The sequence below is a fragment of the Ranitomeya variabilis genome, chromosome 5, assembly GCF_051348905.1.
Source record: "Ranitomeya variabilis isolate aRanVar5 chromosome 5, aRanVar5.hap1, whole genome shotgun sequence".
In the NCBI taxonomy this organism is placed as follows: Eukaryota; Metazoa; Chordata; class Amphibia; order Anura; family Dendrobatidae; genus Ranitomeya; species Ranitomeya variabilis.
In genome coordinates this window covers 332,781,406-332,803,151 of record NC_135236.1, presented here as the reverse complement: position 1 = coordinate 332,803,151, position 21,746 = coordinate 332,781,406, and the positions used below count along the sequence as shown (strand labels likewise).

At 43.1% G+C, this 21,746-nt stretch overlaps 1 protein-coding gene across 1 annotated transcript in view; it reads left to right on the top strand.

Moving 5' to 3' along the window:
- The window catches only part of NAPEPLD (N-acyl phosphatidylethanolamine phospholipase D), a 51,376-nt gene that overhangs the window by 17,381 nt on the left and 12,249 nt on the right, over nucleotides 1-21,746 (top strand). Inside the window, exon 2 of the mRNA XM_077264729.1 lies at nucleotides 13,771-14,080. Within this exon, the coding sequence (XP_077120844.1) occupies nucleotides 13,771-14,080 (310 nt within the window). The remainder of the gene's footprint in view (nucleotides 1-13,770; nucleotides 14,081-21,746) is intronic.

The window sequence follows — 21,746 nt, the reverse complement described above, 5'->3', positions numbered from 1 at the left end:
TTCACATGCCCCCAATATACTGTGCCATTCACATGCCCCCAATATACCGTGCCGTTCACCTGCCCTAATATACTGTGCCATTCACGTGCCCCAATATACTGTGCCATTCACCTGCCCCCAGTATACCGTGCCATTCACCTGCCCCAATATACCGTGCCATTCACCTGCCCCCCAATACACTGTGCCATTCACCTGCCCTAATATACCATGCCGTTCACCTGCCCCCAATATACGGTGCCATTCACATACCCCCAATATACCGTGCTGTTCACCTGCCCCCAATATACCGTGCCGTTCACCTGTCCCAATATACTGTGCAGGGGCGCCGCGCTCTCGGCTGAGCACGGGCGCTCCCTGAGACAGTGATCAAAGAGCTAAGCACACACACTATCACTGTCAGACTAGGCTGCCTGGCTGTTGCCAATTTCAATGCTGGACAGGACAGGCTGCAGTCTAGTCTGACAGTGGTAGCAGTATAGCAAAAATGCCCACCCCCTGCCTATGGATTAGTCCTTCCCTTCCCAGCAGCCCCAATATCCGGAAATTCACGAGGCTCTCCTAGATTTGGAGCAAAAGGTTGATGATCCCACTCTTGCTTCTGAAGCAAAGTCACTGTCAGTGATGTTGGAAGACTTTGCCTTTCTAATCACACTGGTAGTATGGTATGACCTTTTATTTCAGGTACAAATCGTAAGTAAATCTATGCAGTCAAAAAATATGGAGATGACTCGATGCAACGATTTGTTGAAGAAGTGTACCATATTTGTAAAAGAATATCGTGATTCTGGCTATGAATCTGCAAAGACCGTGGCCACTGAAATGGCTACAGACTTGGGCATCGAAGCTAAATTTACAATAAATAAAAGGCCCAGTAAAAAAAAAAAATTGTTTGACTATGAAAGTCAGGATGAGTTAATTACAGATGCAGAGCAACATTTTAAGATTTCTGTTTTCTACCCTCTTGTAGATAACATGGTTGCATCACTGGAGAGGCGTTTCTCACAACTGTCTGAGCATAATAAATGTTGGGGCTTTCTATACAACATTAAAGATTTGCCAGAAAAAGAACAACTTAAAAATATGTGCAAATCGTTGGAAAATATGCTAAGCCATACTGCAGAGGTAGACAAACTACAATGTGACATTGACGGCAATGAATTGCTGGAAGAATTAAAACATATTCAGCCAATGATTTCAAATTCTTCTATAACACCACTGGAGGTTTTGAAGCACATAAATTACACGCACTCTCATGACCTGTTTAAAAACATATGGATTGCCATGAGGATATTACTAACTATTCCGATTACAGTTGCAAGCAGTGAGAGAAGCTTTAGCAAACTGAAGCTGATAAAAACATATCTTCGTACCACAATGACAGATGAGAGGTTATCATCTCTTGCTATTTTATCAATAGAAAATGAACTGGCAGAAAAGCTGAATTATTCGGAAGCTATTAATGCTTTTGCAGCGGCTAAATCTAGAAGAGTCAGTTTCTCATAAATCTGCAACCTACAATTTTTAGGATCTGTTTCCAAAATAATTAATAGATATTATTTACCTACAACTTTGTTCTCACCGTTAATAATTAGCATACTTGTCCCTTTTCCCCAAGTTCTATATAAGTTAAAGGCAAATTATAATTTATTAAAAAAAGGGAAGATACAAGCCTGCTCTCTATTTATTACTCAAGCCCACAAAAATAATGTTTATTATTTTCGGTGCCGGGGGGGGGGGGGGGGGGGGGAGAAATTTCCTACTCTCGCCCTGTGTCATTTTTGGGCTAGAAACTGCCCTGCACTCAATACTTGGTCGGGAATCCTTTGGCAGAAATGACTGCTTCAATGCGGCGTGGCATGGAGGCAATCAGCCTGTGACACTGCTGAGATGTTATGGAGGCCCAGAATGCTTCAATAGCGGCCTTAAGCTCATCCAGAGTGTTGGGTCTTGCGTCTCTCAACTTTCTCTTCACAATATCCCACAGATTCTCTATGGGGTTCAGGTCAGGAGAGTTGGCAGGCCAATTGAGCACAGTAATACCATGGTCAGTAAACCATTTACCAGTGGTTTTGGCACTGTGAGCAGGTGCCAGGTCGTGCTGAAAAATGAAATCTTCATCTCCATAAAGCATTTCAGCAGATGGAAGCATGAAGTGCTCCAAAATCTCCTGATAGCTAGCTGCATTGACCCTGCCCTTGATGAAACACAGTGGACCAACACCAGCAGCTGACATGGCACCCCACACCATCACTGACTGTGGGTACTTGACACTGGACTTCAGGCATTTTGGCATTTCCTTCTCCCCAGTCTTCCTCCAGACTCTGGCACCTTGATTTCCGAATGACATGCAAAATTTGCTTTCATCAGAAAAAAGAACTTGGGACCACTTAGCAACAGTCCAGTGCTGCTTCTCTGTAGCCCAGGTCAGGCGCTTCTGCCGCTGTTTATGGTTCAAAAGTGGCTTTACCTGGGGAATGCGGCACCTGTAGCCCATTTCCTGCACACGCCTGTGCACGGTGGCTCTGGATGTTTCCACACCAGACTCAGTCCACTGCTTCCTCAGCAATCTTCCTCAGGGTCCGGTCACCTCTTCTCGTTGTACAGCGTTTTCTGCCACATTTTTTCCTTCCAACAGACTTACCATTGAGGTGCCTTGATACAGCACTCTGGGAACAGCCTATTTGTTGAGAAATTTCTTTCTGGGTCTTACCCTCTTGCTTGAGGGTGTCAATGATGGCCTTCTTGACATCTGTCAGGTCGCTAGTCTTACCCATGATGGGGGTTTTGAGTAATGAACCAGGCAGGGAGTTTTTAAAAGCCTCAGGTATCTTTTGCATGTGTTTAGAGTTAATTAGTTGATTCAGAAGATTAGGGTAATAGGTCGTTTAGAGAACCTTTTCTTGATATGCTAATTTATTGAGACAGGTTTTTTGGGTTATCAGGAGTTGTATGCCAAAATCATCAGTATTAAAACAATAAAAGACCTGACAAATTTCAGTTGGTGGATAATGAATCTATAATATATGAAAGTTTAATTGTAATCATTACATTATGGTAAATAATGAAATTTAACACTATATGCTAATTTTTTGAGAAGGACCTGTATTAGAGTCATTACAAACAGAGTGATCTATTTCAAGTGTTTATTTCTGTTATTGTTGATGACTATGGCTTACAGCCAATGAAAACCCAATAGTCATTATCTCAGTAAATTAGAATACTTTATAACACCAGCATGAAAAATGATTTTAAAATCCGAATTGTTGGCCTACTGGAATGTATGTTCAGTAAATGCACTCAGTACTTGGTCAGGGCTCCTTTTGCATCAATTACTGCATCAATGTGGCGTGGCATGGAGGCGATCAGCCTGTGGCACTGCTGAGGTGTTAAGGCTGAGTCACACTTAACGAGATCGATTGCAACGTCACGCTTTTGGTGACGTAGCAACGATCCCGCTAACGATCTCGTTATGTGTGACAGCGACCAACGATCAGGCCCCTGCTGGGAGATCGTTGGTCGTTGGGGAATGATCAGGACCATTTTTTGTCATTGCTTGATCGGCGTGTGTGACGCCGATCCAGCGATGTGTTCACTTGTAACCAGGGTAAATATGGGGTTACTAAGCGCATGGCCGCGCTTAGTAACCCCATATTTACCCTGGTTACCATTGTAAAAGTAAAAAAAAAAAAAAAAACAGTACATACTCACATTCTGATGTCTGTCACGTCCCCCGCCGGCGTCCACAGGGTTAAAACTGCTTTCGGCAAGAGCGCTGCTAATGCACGCGCTGCTGCCGAGAGCTTCCCTGCACTGAATGTGTCAGCACCGGCAGTAACAGCGGTGACGTCACCGCTGTGCTCTGCTTTACGGCCGGGGCTGACACAGTCAGTGCAGGGAAGCTCTCGGCAGCAGCGCGTGCTTTAGCAGCGCTCCTGCCGAAAGCAGTTTTAACCCTGTGGACGCCGGGGGACGTGACAGACGTTAAAACTGCTTTCGGCAGGAGCGCTGCTAAAGCACGCGCTGCTGCCGAGAGCTTCCCTGCACTGACTGTGACGAAGCAGGTGCGAAACGCGCGTTGGAGTGGTGTGTGTGGGGGCTGCGGTGCACTCGTCCGTTTGGTAAGGTCCGGCTTCCACCTGTATTGGTTGAGCATAACGTGCATGAAAAACTAATCACATCATCACTGTGATTCAGAACTTGGAGGGTTATAGATATATACTATGGCAGTGTTATAGATATACAGTTGGTTATAATATAATTGCTTTACACTAAAATAACTGTCACATTTTGGTACATATATATGTTATATATATTTATTATATATTTTTTATTATTCACATTCACAGTTATTTGCTTGATGTGTTTATTTATATAAAATTTAGAGTGATTGCTTTTTCAGCTTTCTCACATATGATTTTGTAAATTTTGTGTTGATTCACATTTTCACTAATTATTTATTAGTATATATACACATATTTAATACTATTCACATACCTTATATAGACACATCTTATGTATATTTGCTAACATTCACCTGGGTCATTAATTATTATTTATTATTTCTTGTACTGTATATCTTTTATATTTATTTATATACTAGCTGTACTACCCGGCTTCGCCCGGGGTAATAACTGCTGTTAGCAAAATAGAATGTGTTAACAAAAATTTATTCTGCACAAAAAACCCACAAAACAAATAGATAAAAATGTAATTATTAAAAGGCAAAAACTAAGCTAATAGAAGCATTTTACAACATATATTTCAACACCAGAGATATTCCACACAAATTTAACTAAATTGGCCAAGTAATGTGAAGTAATCTTCTACTACTTATTCGAGAGCCTTTTAATAAACGACATTCTTAGTTTTTCCTTCAGGTGCAAAGACAAACTGATTTTTGGCTGTTTCAACTCTTGAACAGGCCACATAAAGTTGACCATGAGAAAAGCATGGAGATTGTAAATCTAAGCTAGCTGAAGAGCCCGGCGTTGCCTGGGCATAGTAAATATCTGTGGTTAGTTATAGCACCTCACTTCTCTTATTTTCCCATCACGCCTCTCATTTTCCCCATCACATCTTTCATTTTCCCCCTCACATCTCTCATTTTCTCCCTCACACCTCTCATTTTCCCCCTCACTCCTCTTATTTTCCCCCTCACTCCTCTCATTCCCCCCTAACACTTGTAATTTCGACCTCACATCTGTCATTTTCCGATCACTCCACTATTTTCCCTCACTCCTCTCATTTTGCACTCACACCTTTTAATTTTCACCTCACACCTCTCATTTTCACCTCAGTATATACATGTTTGTCATCTCCCTTATATATAGTATACACCTGTATGTCATCTCCTGTATATAGTATATACCTGTATGTCATCTCCCCTGTATATAGTATATACCTGCTGTGTGTCATCTCCCCTGTATATAGTATATACCTGTATGTCATCTCCTCCTATATATAGTATATACCTGTAGGTAATCTCCTCCTGTATATAGTATATACCTGTGTGTCATCTCACCTATATATAGTATATATCTGTGTGTCATCTCCTCCTGTATATAGTATATACCTGTATGTCATCTCCTCCTATACATAGCATATACCTGTATGTCATCTCCTCCTGTATATACTATATACCTGTAGGTAATCTGCTCCTGTATATAGTATATACCTGTGTGTCATCTCCTTCTGTATATAGTATATACCTGTATGTCATCTGCTGTATGTAGTATGTACCCGTATGTCATCTCCTCCTCTATATAGTATATACCTGTGTGTCATCTCTCCTGTATATAGTATATATCTGTGTGTCATCTCCTCCTGCATATAGTATATGCCTGTGTGTCATCTCCCCTGTAAATAGTATATACCTGTGTGTCATCTCCTCCTGTATTAGACCTCGTTCACACGTTATTTGGTCAGTATTTTTACCTCAGTATTTGTAAGCTAAATTGGCAGCCTGATAAATCCCCAGCCAACAGTAAGCCCACCCCCTGGCAGTATATATTAGCTCACACATACACATAATAGACTGGTCATGTGACTGACAGCTGCCGGATGCCTATATGGTACATTTGTTGCTCTTGTAGTTTGTCAGCTAATTAATCAGATTTTTATTTTTGAAGGATAATACCAGACTTGTGTGTGTTTTAGGGCGAGTTTCGTGTGTCAAGTTGTGTGTGTTGAGTTGCGTGTGGCGACATGCATGTAGCGACTTTTGTGAGATGAGTTTAGTTTGGCGACATGCGTGTAGCAACTTTTTGTGTGTCGAGTTGCATGTGACAGGTTAGTGTAGCAAGTTGTGTGCAGCAAGTTTTGCGCATGGCGAGTTTTGCGCATGGCGAGTTTTATGTGTGGTGCCTTTTGAGTATGTGCAAGTTTTGTGTGAGGCAACTTTTGCATGTGTTGCAACTTTTGTGCATGTGGCAATTTTTCCGCGTGTGCAAGTTTTGCGTGTGGCGAGTTTTCCATGAGGTGAGTTTTGCACGTGTGGCGAGTCTTGCATGTGGAGAGTTTTGCGTGTGGCGAGTTTTGAGCGGCGACTTTTGTGTTTCAACTTTTATGTGGCGAGGTTGGTGTATGTGTGGTGAAATGTGCACTGAGGGTGGTATATGTGTTCAAGCACGTGGTAGTGTGTGGCGCATTTTGTGTGTGTGTTCATATCCCCGTGGTGGTGTGGTGATTATCCCATGTTGGGGCCCCACCTTAGCAACTGTACAGTATATACTCTTTGGCGCCATCGCTCTCATTCTTTAAGTCCCCCTTGTTCACTTCTGGCAGCTGTTAATTTGCCTCCAACACTTTTCCTTTCATTTTTTCCCCATTATGTAGACAGGGGCAAAATTGTTTAGTGAATTGGAAAGCGCGGGGTTAAAATTTCACCTCACAACATAGCTTTGACGCTCTCAGGGTCCAGACGTGTGACTGTGCAAAATTTTGTGCCTGTAGCTGCGACGCCTCCAACACTTTTCCTTTCACTTTTTCCCCATTATGTAGATAGGGGCAAAATTCTTTGGTGAATTGGAAAGCGCGGGGTTAAAATTTCACCTCACAACATAGCCTATGACGCTCTCGGGGTCCAGACGTGTGACTGTGCAAAATTTTGTGGCTGTAGCTGCGACGGTTCAGATGCCAATCCCGGACATACATACATACATACACACACACACACATTCAGCTTTATACAGTGGGGCAAAAAAGTATTTAGTCAGTCAGCAATAGTGCAAGTTCCACCACTTAAAAAGATGAGAGGCGTCTGTAATTTACATCATAGGTAGACCTCAACCTTGGGAGACAAACTGAGAAAAAAAAATCCAGAAAATCACATTGTCTGTTTTTTTATCATTTTATTTGCATATTATGGTGGAAAATAAGTATTTGGTCAGAAACAAAATTTAATCTCAATACTTTGTAATATATCCTTTGTTGGCAATGACAGAGGTCAAACGTTTTCTGTAAGTCTTCACAAGGTTGCCACACACTGTTGTTGGTATGTTGGCCCATTCCTCCATGCAGATCTCCTCTAGAGCAGTGATGTTTTTGGCTTTTCGCTTGGCAACACGGACTTTCAACTCCCTCCAAAGGTTTTCTATAGGGTTGAGATCTGGAGACTGGCTAGGCCACTCCAGGACCTTGAAATGCTTCTTACGAGGCCACTCCTTCGTTGCCCTGGCGGTGTGCTTTGGATCATTGTCATGTTGAAAGACCCAGCCACGTTTCATCTTCAATGCCCTTGCTGATGGAAGGAGGTTTGCACTCAAAATCTCACGATACATGGCCCCATTCATTCTTTCATGTACCCGGATAAGTCGTCCTGGCCCCTTTGTAGAGAAACAGCCCCAAAGCATGATGTTTCCACCACCATGCTTTACAGTAGGTATGGTGTTTGACGGATGCAACTCAGTATTCTTTTTCCTCCAAACACGACAAGTTGTGTTTCTACCAAACAGTTCCAGTTTGGTTTCATCAGACCATAGGACATTCTCCCAAAACTCCTCTGGATCATCCAAATGCTCTCTAGCAAACTTTAGACGGGCCCAGACATGTACTGGCTTAAGCAGTGGGACACGTCTGGCACTGCAGGATCTGAGTCCATGGTGGCGTAGTGTGTTACTTATGGTAGGCCTTGTTACATTGGTCCCAGCTCTCTGCAGTTCATTCACTAGTTCCCCCCGCGTGGTTCTGGGATTTTTGCTCACCGTTCTTGTGATCATTCTGACCCCACGGGGTGGGATTTTGCGTGGAGCCCCAGATCGAGGGAGATTATCAGTGGTCTTGAATGTCTTCCATTTTCTAATTATTGCTCCCACTGTTGATTTCTTCACTCCAAGCTGGTTGACTATTGCAGATTCAGTCTTCCCAGCCTGGTGCAGGGCTACAATTTTGTTTCTGGTGTCCTTTGACAGCTCTTTGGTCTTCACCATAGTGGAGTTTGGAGTCTGACTGTTTGAGGGTGTGCACAGGTGTCTTTTTATACTGATAACAAGTTTAAACAGGTGCCATTACTACAGGTAATGAGTGGAGGAAAGAGGAGACTCTTAAAGAAGAAGTTACAGGTCTGTGAGAGCCAGAAATCTTGATTGTTTGTTTCTGACCAAATACTTATTTTCCACCATAATATGCAAATAAAATGATAAAAAAACAAACAATGTGATTTTCTGGATTTTTTTTTCTCAGTTTGTCTCCCATAGTTGAGGTCTACCTATGATGTAAATTACAGACGCCTCTCATCTTTTTAAGTGGTGGAACTTGCACTATTGCTGACTGACTAAATACTTTTTTGCCCCACTGTATATTAGATTTATTGGGTTTTTCCAATTATATATTAATCAGGTGCCTATACTTGTATTATTTATATATAAATTTTGTCTCCAATTGTTCTGTATATTTTATAATATGTGCACATTATGGCCGGTTTATGATTGTACTTTTAATATTTAAATAATCTTGATTGTGATTGCATTAGCACTTTATTTGGTTTATTGTCATTTTTGTGCCATTCGATTTGTGTGTACCACAGCCCCCCACATACAGGTTATATATTTATATACCTAATTTTTTATATATCTTAGTATACATTCAGTTATTTTAACGGCTAAAATTTTTTTTTATAAAATAATGATAATTGTTGTGTAATGTCCTTTTAATATAAATAAAATAAATTTGATTAAAAATCATTTATTGAGTTGTCAGTAAATATTTTTTTGGGTACAGGTTCTGATTCAGTGCTGCCCTTGGTTCCAGCAGCATGAATCCAGAGACAGGTTCCCTTTAATACCATTTTCTGAATGTTATGGACTTGTTTTCCACCTGCACTTTCCTTTCCCATACAGGGTTATCTTTGAGAGAACTTTTTGCACTGTCAACCATATGTATTCATTAAGTAGAATTCCTAACATACAGCTCCAACAGAATTCTGGCTGGTATCCATTTTTATTTTTTGCTGTGCTTCTCTGTGTATATAAGTAACATAGTCGATTTCGCTATTCCACGAATCAAAGAACAAAGGCATTTTAAGGACATTTGTGGCCCATCGATACGTTTGACAGTATGGCAAGCGTACACTGCAAAATCAATGTGAATGCACATTAATTCTACTCTCATTGAAATATAGCAAATTTTCTCATTAAGGCTACATTCACACATCTGTTTTTATAGTCTGTTTTTCAGTTTTTAAACTGACAGCATACTGAGCCATAGAATTTAATTGAATCATTCATTTATTTTTTAACAGATCCCTCTATCTGTTCTTTCAAACATGTCCATTTCTCCTCTGTTCTTGTGAAACTGACTTGCAATCAACTCTATGGGAATCAATCAAATATGGATGAAAAATGAAGGCATCAGTTTTATTTGTTTTTAACTGATGCATTGCTGAGTGTAAATCTTAAAAAATAATTTACGTAGTTCTACATCAATTTTTAAAAACTATAAAGGAGGTAAACAGGCAAAACTGATGACCCATGGTAGAAAAATTGTACTCTTTGATAGATAGAAAAACTCAAACGGATGTGCAAATGTATCCTTAAGGATTATATTACACCTAGCATGGATAATGCATTATTTATTAAGCTACATGTGCCAGAATTCTGGTGTAAGATACAGCAAAAATAATGTATTTAATGACTTTCTAAATATGATGTACTGTATTTGTCTTATACACTTTATGCCTTGATCAGCAAGGGAGCATGACCTCACTTAAGTGGGGGCATAGTTTTGGAGAAAAGGGCCGTGACCTCATCTGCCAAAGTTTTGGGGCAAATTTCCAGCACAAAGTAAGCTAACTATTAGGGGGGGTAAACTTAGACTAGAGTCTTTAAAGTATAACAGCTATCTCAAACAGAATGAACCACTATGGTAAATTTGGTGCCTGGTAAGGCTACTTTCACACTTCCGTCGGTACGGGCCCGTCGCAATGCGTCGGGCCGATGTACCGACGGACGTTGTGAATTTTCTGCATGACTTGGGCAGCGGATAGACGCATCTGCTGCCCATTCTGCAGTCCGGGGAGGAGGGGGCGGAGTTTCGGCCACGCATGCGCGGTCGAAAATGGCGGACCTGTCGCACAAAAAAAACGTTACATGGAACGTTTTTTTGTGCCGACGGTCCTCCAAAACACGACGCATCCGTTGCACGATGGATGCGACGTGTGGCAATCCATCGCAATGCGTCGCTAATGCAAGTCTAAGAAGAAAAAATGCATCTTGCGGGCAACTTTGCAGGATGCGTTTTTTCTCCAAAACGACGCATTGCGACATGCGTCATAAGACGGAAGTGTGAAAGTAGCCTTAAGAGAACCTGAAAACTGCAGATGGGTCACCGGGAGCATCAATCATTTAGTGGCTCTATCATTTTGGCCATGTACGGTATATTTCACTCTTAAAGGAAAAGGCATTTCACACAAAACGTACATTTAAAATCTGTCTAGGGACTATGCCCCTAGGATTTCCCCAGATGCAGGAGATACCGGGGTCTAATAACTTGCTATTTTCTGATCTTAGCTCTCTCTGTTCCCTTCCCCGTCCAGCGAGGTGTGAGGCTGAAGTGTATAGGCAAACACTAACCAGACAGACAGGAATTAACAGAGGGATAAAAGAAAACTACAATCGTACAAAGACAGTCACAAAGCAAGAGTGGGAAACAGGAGAACTAGGAAGGAAGAAACCAAATAGGAGAGGATAAGGATTAACATGCAAACCAACACCATGCAGCAGTCTCCAGAAAAATTCTTCAACCGCCTACTCCATACACTGAACTGTCTCATTCAACTCCAAACCAGGTAGTAGTAACTATCACGGGCAAGGTCAGAAGAAAAGAGGAGGGTTCTTATTCTTGCTGGTTATAACGAACTCTGAAAAGCTGATACAACCCAAGATCGAGAACTCCAGGAGTCCAACTAAGCAGTTTAACCCCTTTCTGCCATTGGACGTACTATCCCATCCATGTGACCTGGGACTTAATTCCCATTAACGGGATAGTTCGTCAGGCGATGAGCCGCGCTCACGGGGGGAGCGCGGCCGGGTGTCAGCTGATTATCCCAGCTGACATCCGGCACTATGTGCCAGGAGCAGTCACGGACCGCTCCCGGCACACTAACCTCTGGAACATTGCGATCAAACATGATCGCAGCGTTTCGGTGGCATAAGGAAGCATCGCGCAGGGAAGGGGCTCCCTGCGTGCTTCCCTGAGACCCTCAGAACAACGCGATGTGATCGCGTTGTTCCGAGGGTCTCCTCCCTGCAGGCCCCGGATCCAAGATGGCCGCGGGGGTCCTTCAGGGAGGTGGCTTGCGAGCGCCTGCTCTAGGCGCCGGCAAGCCTCCAGCACTGCATGTCAGATCGCTGATCTGACACAGTGCTGTGTCAGCGATCTGACACTACATAGTGATGTCCCACCCTGTTTAGGCACATCATGGGCTCTGCAAACTCAACGTGACACCCGCAGACCATTCCCATCAAAGTCTGCATTGTGCTGATGTAAAGTAGACATGTGGGAAATGTTACTTGTTAAGTATTTTGTGTAACATATCTCTGTGATTTAAGGGCATGAAAATTCAAAGTTGGAAAATTGCAAAATTTTTGCGACATTTCCTTTTTTTTAACAAATAAACGCAAGTAATATCAAAGAAATGTTACCATTATCATGAAGTACAATATGTCACAAGAAAACAATGTCAGAATGACCGGGATCCGTGTAAGCGTTCCAGAGTTATAACCTCATAAAGGGACAGTGGTCAGAATTGTAAAAATTAACCCGGTCATTAACATGCAGACTATCCTTGGGGGTTAAAGGGCTACTGTCACCCCCTCCAGCCGTTATAAACTAAAAGAGCCACCTTGTGCAGCAGTAATGCTGCAGTCTAACAAGGTGGCTCTTTTAGTTTTTGATTCATTTATTACCTCAATAAAGCGTTTTAAAAATTGGCCACAAATACCAGATATTGTACCTGGAGGCGGTCCGAATCGTCCTCTATGAATCTCCCAACTGCCGTCACTCTTCTCTTCTGGGGCGATGGTCGCCGCCCCCTTCGCGGTGTTTCTTCTTAAATCCGGGGCCTGCGCTGTGCGTGCCTGCCTGGGGCCTGCGCAGTCTTCATTGTCAGTCACAGCTCAGATGCAGGGTGCCTGACTGCGCCTGTGCGGGCAGTGCGGTCACCCTGTTGCTGAATCCCCGCCCCGCACTGTGTTATTCATTATGCACAGTGCGGGGCTGGCATTCCTGGGCATGCGCACTGCGCTGCTCAGACGCTCCCCCCAGCTCAGACGCTCCCCCGCCTTCCCAGGAACCCCAGCCCCGCACTGTGCATAATGAATAACACAGTGCGGGGCGGGGATTCAGCAACAGGGTGGCCGCACTGCCCGCACAGGCGCAGTCAGGCACCCTGCATCTGAGCTGTGACTGACAATGAACACTGCGCAGGCCCCAGGCAGGCACGCACAGCGCAGGCACCGGATTTAAGAAGAAACACCGCTCAGGAGGCGGCGACCATCGCCCCTGAAGAGAAGAGTGACGGCAGTTGGGAGATTCATAGAGGACGATTCGGACCGCCTCCAGGTACAATATCTGGTATTTGTGGCCAATTTTTAAAACGCTTTATTGAGGTAATAAATGAATCAAAAACTAAAAGAGCCACCTTGTTAGACTGCAGCATTACTGCTGCACAAGGTGGCTCTTTTAGTTTATAACGGCTGGAGCGGGTGACAGTGGCCCTTTAAGGGGTTAACAGTTACTGCACCAGAACAAAGAAGCCAGAACTGCTAAAAGTACAGTGAAGTGGTTCTAACTACCGCAGGTGTATGTGTCCCTAGACGCTGCAATCGTCTGACCCCACTTTGTCGCGGTATCCCCGTGGCATAGGGTTACTGGTATAAGTCCCCAGCAGATTCTTCTTAGTTGTTTAGTCTAGATGTTATTAATAAATCTGCCCATTCATGTGGCTGAGAGGAAGCTCTGGAGGAACACTAGTTCCTCCAGTGATAGCTGAGACCTGACTGTGCACCACATCTTGTTTCAAATACTTATATTTTCAATCTGCCCACTAAATAATATATTTTGGGCAACCATTCTAACAACCTCTAAATTGACCGTGTTATGAGTGCTGAAGTTCATCGCTGGTCATAGTGACCGTGTAAAGTCCTTTTTTTTTTTTCCTCTAGAATAATTCTAGGTTAAGCATATAGTGGCATCAGTGTGCAGTAGAAGCTACCCACGTGCCACATTATTATTGGATGTTGTTACTTGTCTACTTACTAGTGTATCTCATTATAGATTACAAAAGCTATTAGAAGCAGATGACAAAGATGATGAATGTTTAACCTCCAGCAATCAGTACCCAAAAGAGACGGTTCGAAAACGACAGAGCTCAACCCGCAGCTCCAGAAGTAGTGACTCCTCTCGTTCTTCAAGAAAGAGCTTCAAGCTGGATATCAGATTAGAGGAAGATGTCACCAAGTCCGTCAAGGGCAAAAATGGTAGATTCATCAATCCATGGCCTACCTGGAAGGCCCCTACCATGAGAAATGCTGTCAAATGGGCTGCAACTGAGAAAGATAATAGCAGTGTGCCAAGTTCAAAAGAGGTACCGTATTTCCATTCTGTATCATCCCATATTCACATATATTTGTCAGTATGAATACATCACAGCTATATAAAAAGTGACACATTCTGTTCTGCTAGTACATGTTTTCTGAAACCGCAGTGTATTTTGGGTCACGAAGGTATGTTTTTGGATAGTTAAAGGTTATGGATGTATTTTTTAACCAATTTTGTATGCAAGATTTTTAGCTATAAAATAATGAAGTATCTGTTCTGATAGTCTTAAAGGGAACCTTGTCAGCTGATTATTGTTGCTCTAACCACGGGCGTCGGGCAGCATTACTTAAAGTCTAGTTGCACAGTTGCAAGAAAATGTAGTTAGAAAATATGACTTTTTCCCTGCACCCTGAGAGGGTCCACTCCCAGGAACAGGAAACCTACAGAATACAAAGGGGGAACATCTCCATACACCTCAGTGTGGTTTCCTGTTCCTGAAGGAGACCTACGACCCTGCACTGCAGGTTGAAGTCACAGAATGGAGCTCCACTTTTTTTTTTTTTCTCACCTGGGGAAATTTCTTGAGTGGTTTGGCACGAGGCGTCCCTGAGGGATGCAGCAGGACTCTGCCCGCAGGAATCAGCTGATCGGGCCATCCTAGCTCTGCTTTCCAGGGCATGGAATGAGGGGCATTGCTCTGTTCCTGGCCGAGTTTGGAAGGTGGAACTGGAAGTGAGGTAGCACGCTGTGTGTGTGCACATAAACGTGGGTCATCTGACTGTCCTCTTCCGGGTTCGGAGGGCGGGATCGTATAGACTGCGGCATGCTGGATTGTTCGACTTGGTGCAGGTCTACCTCCAGTTGGAATAGTGTTCATCGCTGGATACATTGGACGAGGAGCTAACTGTATGGATGGATCAGCGATGTCAAGTGACATCTAATCCTCCTAGCATGGTTGTTCCACTGCATAGGATGAGGTGACAATATAATCACACAGTTGCTGACGTATTGTTTTATTGGCACACGCCAGGAAGGCTTTGTCTGAAAATAAGAGCAAGGAATGTGCAAGTTGTGGAGAAAAATTGCCCAAGTTTGATAGGAAAATGCGTTTTCACGCCTGTGATTGAGCAGTGTGAGGCGCTGCATTCAGGTTGCAGGCTGTATTGAAGTCATGGGTACGGATCCCTCTTCTAACAGCAGTGGAAAAGATGCGGCATACAACATCCCTTCTACCTCTTCAAACAGTCATGATATCTCATCCGATTCTAGTTCTGAGGAATAGTTGGAGGACAGTGGAGACTTCTTTAGTCATCGCTCCTCTGTGTCTTTGCTCTCTGACAAGGATTATGGGCCCCGGCCTGCTGTGAGCGAGCTGCCCGAGCTCCTCTTCTCCACTGCCACTCCAAGCGCCCCCAAGCATCTTTTCCTCTTGTCTCGCGACGTGTCCTCTCATGTTGAGGATACCAGATAGTTACTTAATACTGTTAGATTTACGATGGAAAAAAGGGTTTGGCACCGTGTTAGCCACGTGAAAAAAAAAAGATTGCTCTCGGTGGGAAAAACAAGATAATAATCTTGTTATACCTTTTAATGGTTGACAAAAATAAAATACGATAAATGATACAAATAAAGCTTTCGAGGCTTCTTAGGTCTCCCTGAGGAAGAGTCCTGCAAAGTCTCGGAAGCTTGCTTTGTAACATTTTATTTTGTCATCAATTAAAAGGGCGTCATGGCTAAATGATTATCATCTTGTTTTTCCGACTGAAAGCACAATCTACGATCTATAAAGGGAGTACTCCTTTCAATAAAAGTTATGGCCACTAATGCACTTAAAAGGAAAATATCCATTTGAGGATATGTGAAGTGTGGGTGAAATCCCCTGATACTGACATAGCAATTGCTAGGATATAAAAAAAAAACCTGCTCTCCCGTTTGAAGGCCTCATTGTGATAACCTGCAAAAACAGGTGCCATCCTGAGAGAAGCTAGAGGAGAGGGGCTTCCTCCTTTAAACCTGATATAGCGCCTACCTGTACATCTATTAGTAGACAGCATTAGGTTTTTCCACCCACTCTTGCGCGCTTTAGTTTTATTCTATTTCCTGCAGGAATTATTTGTTTGGTTGGGTGTTGGATGAGATTATAGAGAAGGATGGGGAAAGATTTCCCTTCCTTTACTTCATAGGAATAAAACGTCCAATCGGCGCTAGAAATCCGAGGGAAGATATGGCTGCCTTTGCCAATAATTAAAGCAGGACTCAGAACAACAGATTCCCGTTTAATAATCCAACCCAAATATAGGGGGGTAAGCCAAAGCAGTCATGAAGCCAGGCCCTGGGAAGGGGGCTAAGATTCTTTCCATGTCAATGAGCCTTCCTGCTGGCCAACTGATGGGTGGCAGACACAGTTGATCGGGGTCTCAGACTAGTTTTTCTTCTACTCCTCTCAGAAGGCTAAAAGAAAAAAGACTATATTAGAGGAAGAAGTATTAGTTTTCTTACAAAAAACAGGTTCTTGCCAGAGACTAGAAGCAGGCAGTATTCTCTTCCTAGTCCAGAAACCACATGATTCTTTCTGATCAATTAATCTAAAGGCTCTAGACATACATAACCCCCCCCCCCCCCTTTTAAGACAGGGACGCTAAAATCTGTCGTAAAGTGGCAACACCCCTTCCTTCTGTTTCAGACCTGAAGGAAGAGTATTATCCTGTCTGTTTATCAGGGACATCAGAAATATCTTAGAGTTGTCGGGAAAATCTGGATAGCACTTTTTTCATCTGAAGCCCGAAATTTTCACAAAAATGATTGCAGAAGTGTCAACTTGCAAAAAAGGTAGGGCATTCTGATGGTATCCTATTTGGACAACTTTTTAACAGTTCGAAACTCAGAGGCAGGTTGCACCATGGTGGTCCATCAGGTTTTAGTTATTTTAGATCTAAGCATGGATTCTCAACAAGACTACAGTCTGTATTTGACAAATCTGAACTGTAACCCTTACAAACTCAGGCCTTTTCGGGATCTGTATAGACTCGGCAATGAAAATCAAAATTCTAAAGTTTCAGTTGGTTCAGGAAATGTTTCTGCTGGACTCTTGACAGCCACCATCCCTGTGGTCTGATGGGCCCAAGGTCATAATTCTAAACAGCAAAAGCACAAAAAGAGGATTCAGAGATCCTCCAAAAATTCAGAAAAAACAGCAAAAAGCCAGAGATGTTTACCAGCCTAGGCCTCTAAACAAATGCACTATTAGGATGCAGTGGACCCATGTGGTTAAGATGGCGGCAACACAGGTGCAGAATTACCGATGAGGCAACCACTCACAACCTACCAAACTAATGGAGGGGGTGGCTGCTTGGCATATTACTGCACATAAAAGACTTGTATGTGGCGCTGTTCACACAATGGAGATGCACAGCATCCAGGTTAACAGCCTAGTAGTGACACCCTTCTATTAGATCATACGGGCTGCCCAGCGCTATCCAAATACACCCCTTTTGAACAGACACCACGGTTTACAAGACAGAATGGGCCCAACTGCACCCCAAAAAAAGTGCAAAAAACACATATAAAAAAATGTGAGGTATTAGATTATATTTTGGCCAAAATGTGCAAGCTCGTAACCCACGTCACGGGTCCCCACGCTTACGAGTCCTAATTCTAAACAGCAAAAGCACAAAAAGAGGATTCAGAGATCCTCCAAAAATTCAGAAAAAACAGCAAAAAGGCAGAGATGTTTACCTACCTAGGCCTCCAAACAAATGAACTATTAGGATGCAGTGGACCCATGTGGATAAGATGGCCATCTTAACCACATGGGTCCACTGCATCCTAATAGTGCATTTGTTTGCAGGCCTAGGCGGGCTCAAGGTCATAACCACATGTCTTCAGTGTGGGAGATCCTTTCAGTCCAGGGCAAACTATTTGTTAGGGGTCTTGGACTCCCTGGCCTGGTGGCTAAATAGAGGACCTTTCCAGAAGGATCCTGGGGGTTCTACCAGACCTGGAGACAATCTATTCTTTCAGGGAATAAGGAGTCCGTCAATGTAAGACAGTTCCTCAAATCTAAAAAGAGCTTAGAGCAGTAAGAATGATCTTACAGGTGTCTCTGAAATAGATTTCTGGAAGAAATGTGGTGGTTATGTTCTACAACAGCACAACAATGGCCTACCAAAATCATCAGGCCAGGTCAGGGCCACTAATGATCAAGTAAGGGAAAAATCTTGACTTGGCAGAAGAAAATATTCTATCTTTCGGTGGGTTACCTAAGTCATCACCCACTCAGTCAGTAAGATTTGGTTTATGTGGTGTCTTCCAGACATACTTTTACAGTTTTAATTTTCTACCAGAGAAAATTGCCAACTAATAATTAATTTCTTTAAAACACTCCCTTGGGAGGGGATAGATGCCCTCCTTCAGGGGTTGGGATTTTCACCTAGATTACACTCCTCCCTGCCCCCCACCCTTCCCTTTTATTCCAGCAGTGTTGAGGGCAACTTTGGAGGAGGGAGCCAGAATCATCCAGATTGCATATCTTTTATGGCAGGGTCCGGTCCTCTATCCTCAAGTTCGTAACCTAGATTGGACAGCTTGGGACTTAAGGTGAGATAATTGGCTAGAGGGCTTTTGCAGACTTAGTCTCTTCTCTTCTTTATAAAAAAAAAAAGAAAAAAAACGCAAGTCAACTGATATTCTAAACTGAAATATTCCTGCCACTCTCGTCAGATTGCAGACATCACACGGTTGAGGCCAGGCAAGTACTAGCGTGGGAGACTGGCGGGGAATCTCCCGGTTCTGTTGAAAAGAGAGAAGGGGGTGCTTCTCTGATTTATACCACAATTTGTAGGGTCTTGACTTTCTCTAAGAGAAATTTGTCAGCTAAACATTGGGTTCCTCTTACAGGGCTTTTGGAATGTCTTCAGAAAAGCATTGAGATGGGCCTTTTCACTAGTACTTTGAAAGTTGAGGTTGCAGCCATAGGGCTCTATTTGACCAGATAATCGCCAGTGTTCTCACTCTGAATACTGCCATTCTATTAGCTTTAAATTTAGCTAGAAGGGTTTGCGAACTACTGGCCTTTAATACTTTTACAGATTTTCTTGAGGATCGGGTTATCATAAAACCTGACATAATTTTCTACCCAAAGTGGTTTCTAAGTTTCATAGATCCCAAGAAATAGTTCTCCCCTTTTTTCTATCCGAAGCAGAGATCTTGGGGTGAGTTAGTCCTTCATTCCTTAGATGTTAGGAGATGCTTTTTAAATATCTGGAAGTTGAGTCACTAGTGGAAATCTTTATCCAGGTTTGTAGTATTTCAACACCCCAATAAGGTTAGGAAGGTGTCTAGAGCCTCCATAGCTAGATTGATTAGAATGGCCATAGATCTGGCCTATTCTTCGTCTTGTCAAAATTCCCCTCACGATATTGAAGTTTACTCTACAAGAACCATGGCCACTGGCTGAGCAAAATGGGCCAGGGCATCAGCTATGTAAGGCAGCAGTTGGTCTTCACCTTCTACTTTCTGTAATCACTGCAGGATGGATTTGGGATACTCTGACCTCTCCTTAGGAGTAAAGTCCTTTCAACTGTGCTCCCTCCCAAGGGATGGTTTTCTATTTTGATCTCTCTGTACAGTGCGGTCAGAGTGTATGGAAAAGATAATTACGCACCGATAATTTGATTTTCCTGAACCATAGCATCACCGTGCTAACTCCCTCCCTATAGTTTTCTGGTGGTGAGATGTCTTCCCCAATAGTCAAAGGATGTAAAAAAATAAATAAACACAAGTCCGAAACAACCTATTCCAGTTGGCATTTTCATGTCTTTAACTGTGCAGCTACGTCTTCGGCTCTGTAAACACATTTAGGCATATTGAGAGGTTCCGCCATTTTATTCTGTAGGTATCCTCTTCCTGGGGGGAATCCTCTCTCTGTATGGTGCCATCATGGTTTAGGAAAATCAAATTACCGCTAAGTAAGTATTATCTTTCCCAGTGCTAATAGAGGTGATTGACAGGTCTCTAGGTAGTGAAAGACCAGTCAGTCACCTGGAACAGTGCTGGGAGAAGCTGGCAGGGGAGGCCCTGGCTACTCTTGCCTCCATCTATGGTTCCTGGTTGGACCTTTTAACTGTGAGCACTCTGGTGTTTCAGAGACAGATATACCTGTCTGCAACCGTGCATCCATGCTCTGATTCGCTTTCCCCGTGGTTGGGACAACATCAGTAAGCTGGCAAGTTCCCTTTTAAGTAGTCACTATAATATCAGCAAACTTTGCATAAATAAATAGTACAAGCAAATAAAAGAAACTCTGTAATATGTCTTAACCGAGAAATGTGCTGCTTTCTACACTTATGGGCCACTTCACCTCCCACCTCCTGAGCGCATCTTCCATTCTGAAATACATCTAAAATCCATCTTGCTGAAGGCAGACTACCAATACACTTGAGAATCATAATACAACTGCCTATTGATGTCGAAGGAGAGGAGGAAGTTGCAGAGACTCACACAAATTTGGTTGTTCTGCTTTTATAATAAGTATTATATTTCACACCAGAGCGGTATTCACAGCTACACTGCTTAGTACTGAGGTATAATGTCCTCCATGTGGCAGGTGTCAAATAGAGAAGAGAGACAGAGAATACATAATTTCTCTGTGTAAGGCAGACATAATGACTGCAAGCTCAGACCACTGAAAATTGGAGAAAACTAGTGAAAAATGCAGGATACAAGTCATATAATGGCCAAACATAGTGTAATTCCTCATGTACACTCGACAGCTCATTCTGAAATCAGAGGTCGCAGTAACACTTGTACATGCATCATAAAGGCTGTTGAACGTATGAAATTTCTCCTGCACTTAGGCTGTTATTGACATCAGGCGGCAACGGCTACAAGAAGATGGAGTTTGCTCTGCTGCCAGACCCAGCACTTCACTTTTACAGCTCCTCTTCCCTCTCTGGTATGAGATAAGATCATAGGTAGAATGTCAGAGCTGGGCCTGGCAACTGTTTATTCTGTGTACTGGACTAGAGTAGGTTTCCTGTGTACCATGTAAAGCCATCAGAGGAATGCAGGTAAACCTGCTGACAAACTAAGCTCTGCTACACTGTGAAATCACAAATAATGTACAGTGTGCACAGATGTAGCAGACTGTGTGCTTCAGTCCAGCTGCTTCTGGGCATACTATAATTTTACAATATTTCTGGTTTCACCTTGTGTGCACACTCATCTCGCCTACTTCTATGTAGTCTCATTGTACAATATTGAGAAAAATTATCACCAGAACAGAAATCATATCCGCATATATGTGTAGCCGGACCCTGCACCAAAATAGGGAGACCTGACAAGGGACAGGATACGGACACTCCAAAACTGGACTAGAAACTGAAATCACGGAGTAAATGTCCAAAAGATAATGTATAAAAAATACTCTGTAGTTAATGGGAACCTGTCAGCAGTTTTAGCCAATATAAGGTACGGCCACTGCCTTTCAGGGCTTATCTACAGAGTTCTATAATGCTGTAGATAAGCCCCCGATCCGACCTGCAAGATAAGAAAAATACGTTTTATTACACTCACCCGGGGGGGGGCGCGGTGCGGTCTGGTCCGATGGGTGTCGCAGGTCCGGCGCCTCCCATCTTCTTGCGATGCCGCCCTCCTGTTGCTTAATGGCTCCCCGGCATCGCGCTTCTGCACAGGCGTACTTATCTGTCCTGTTG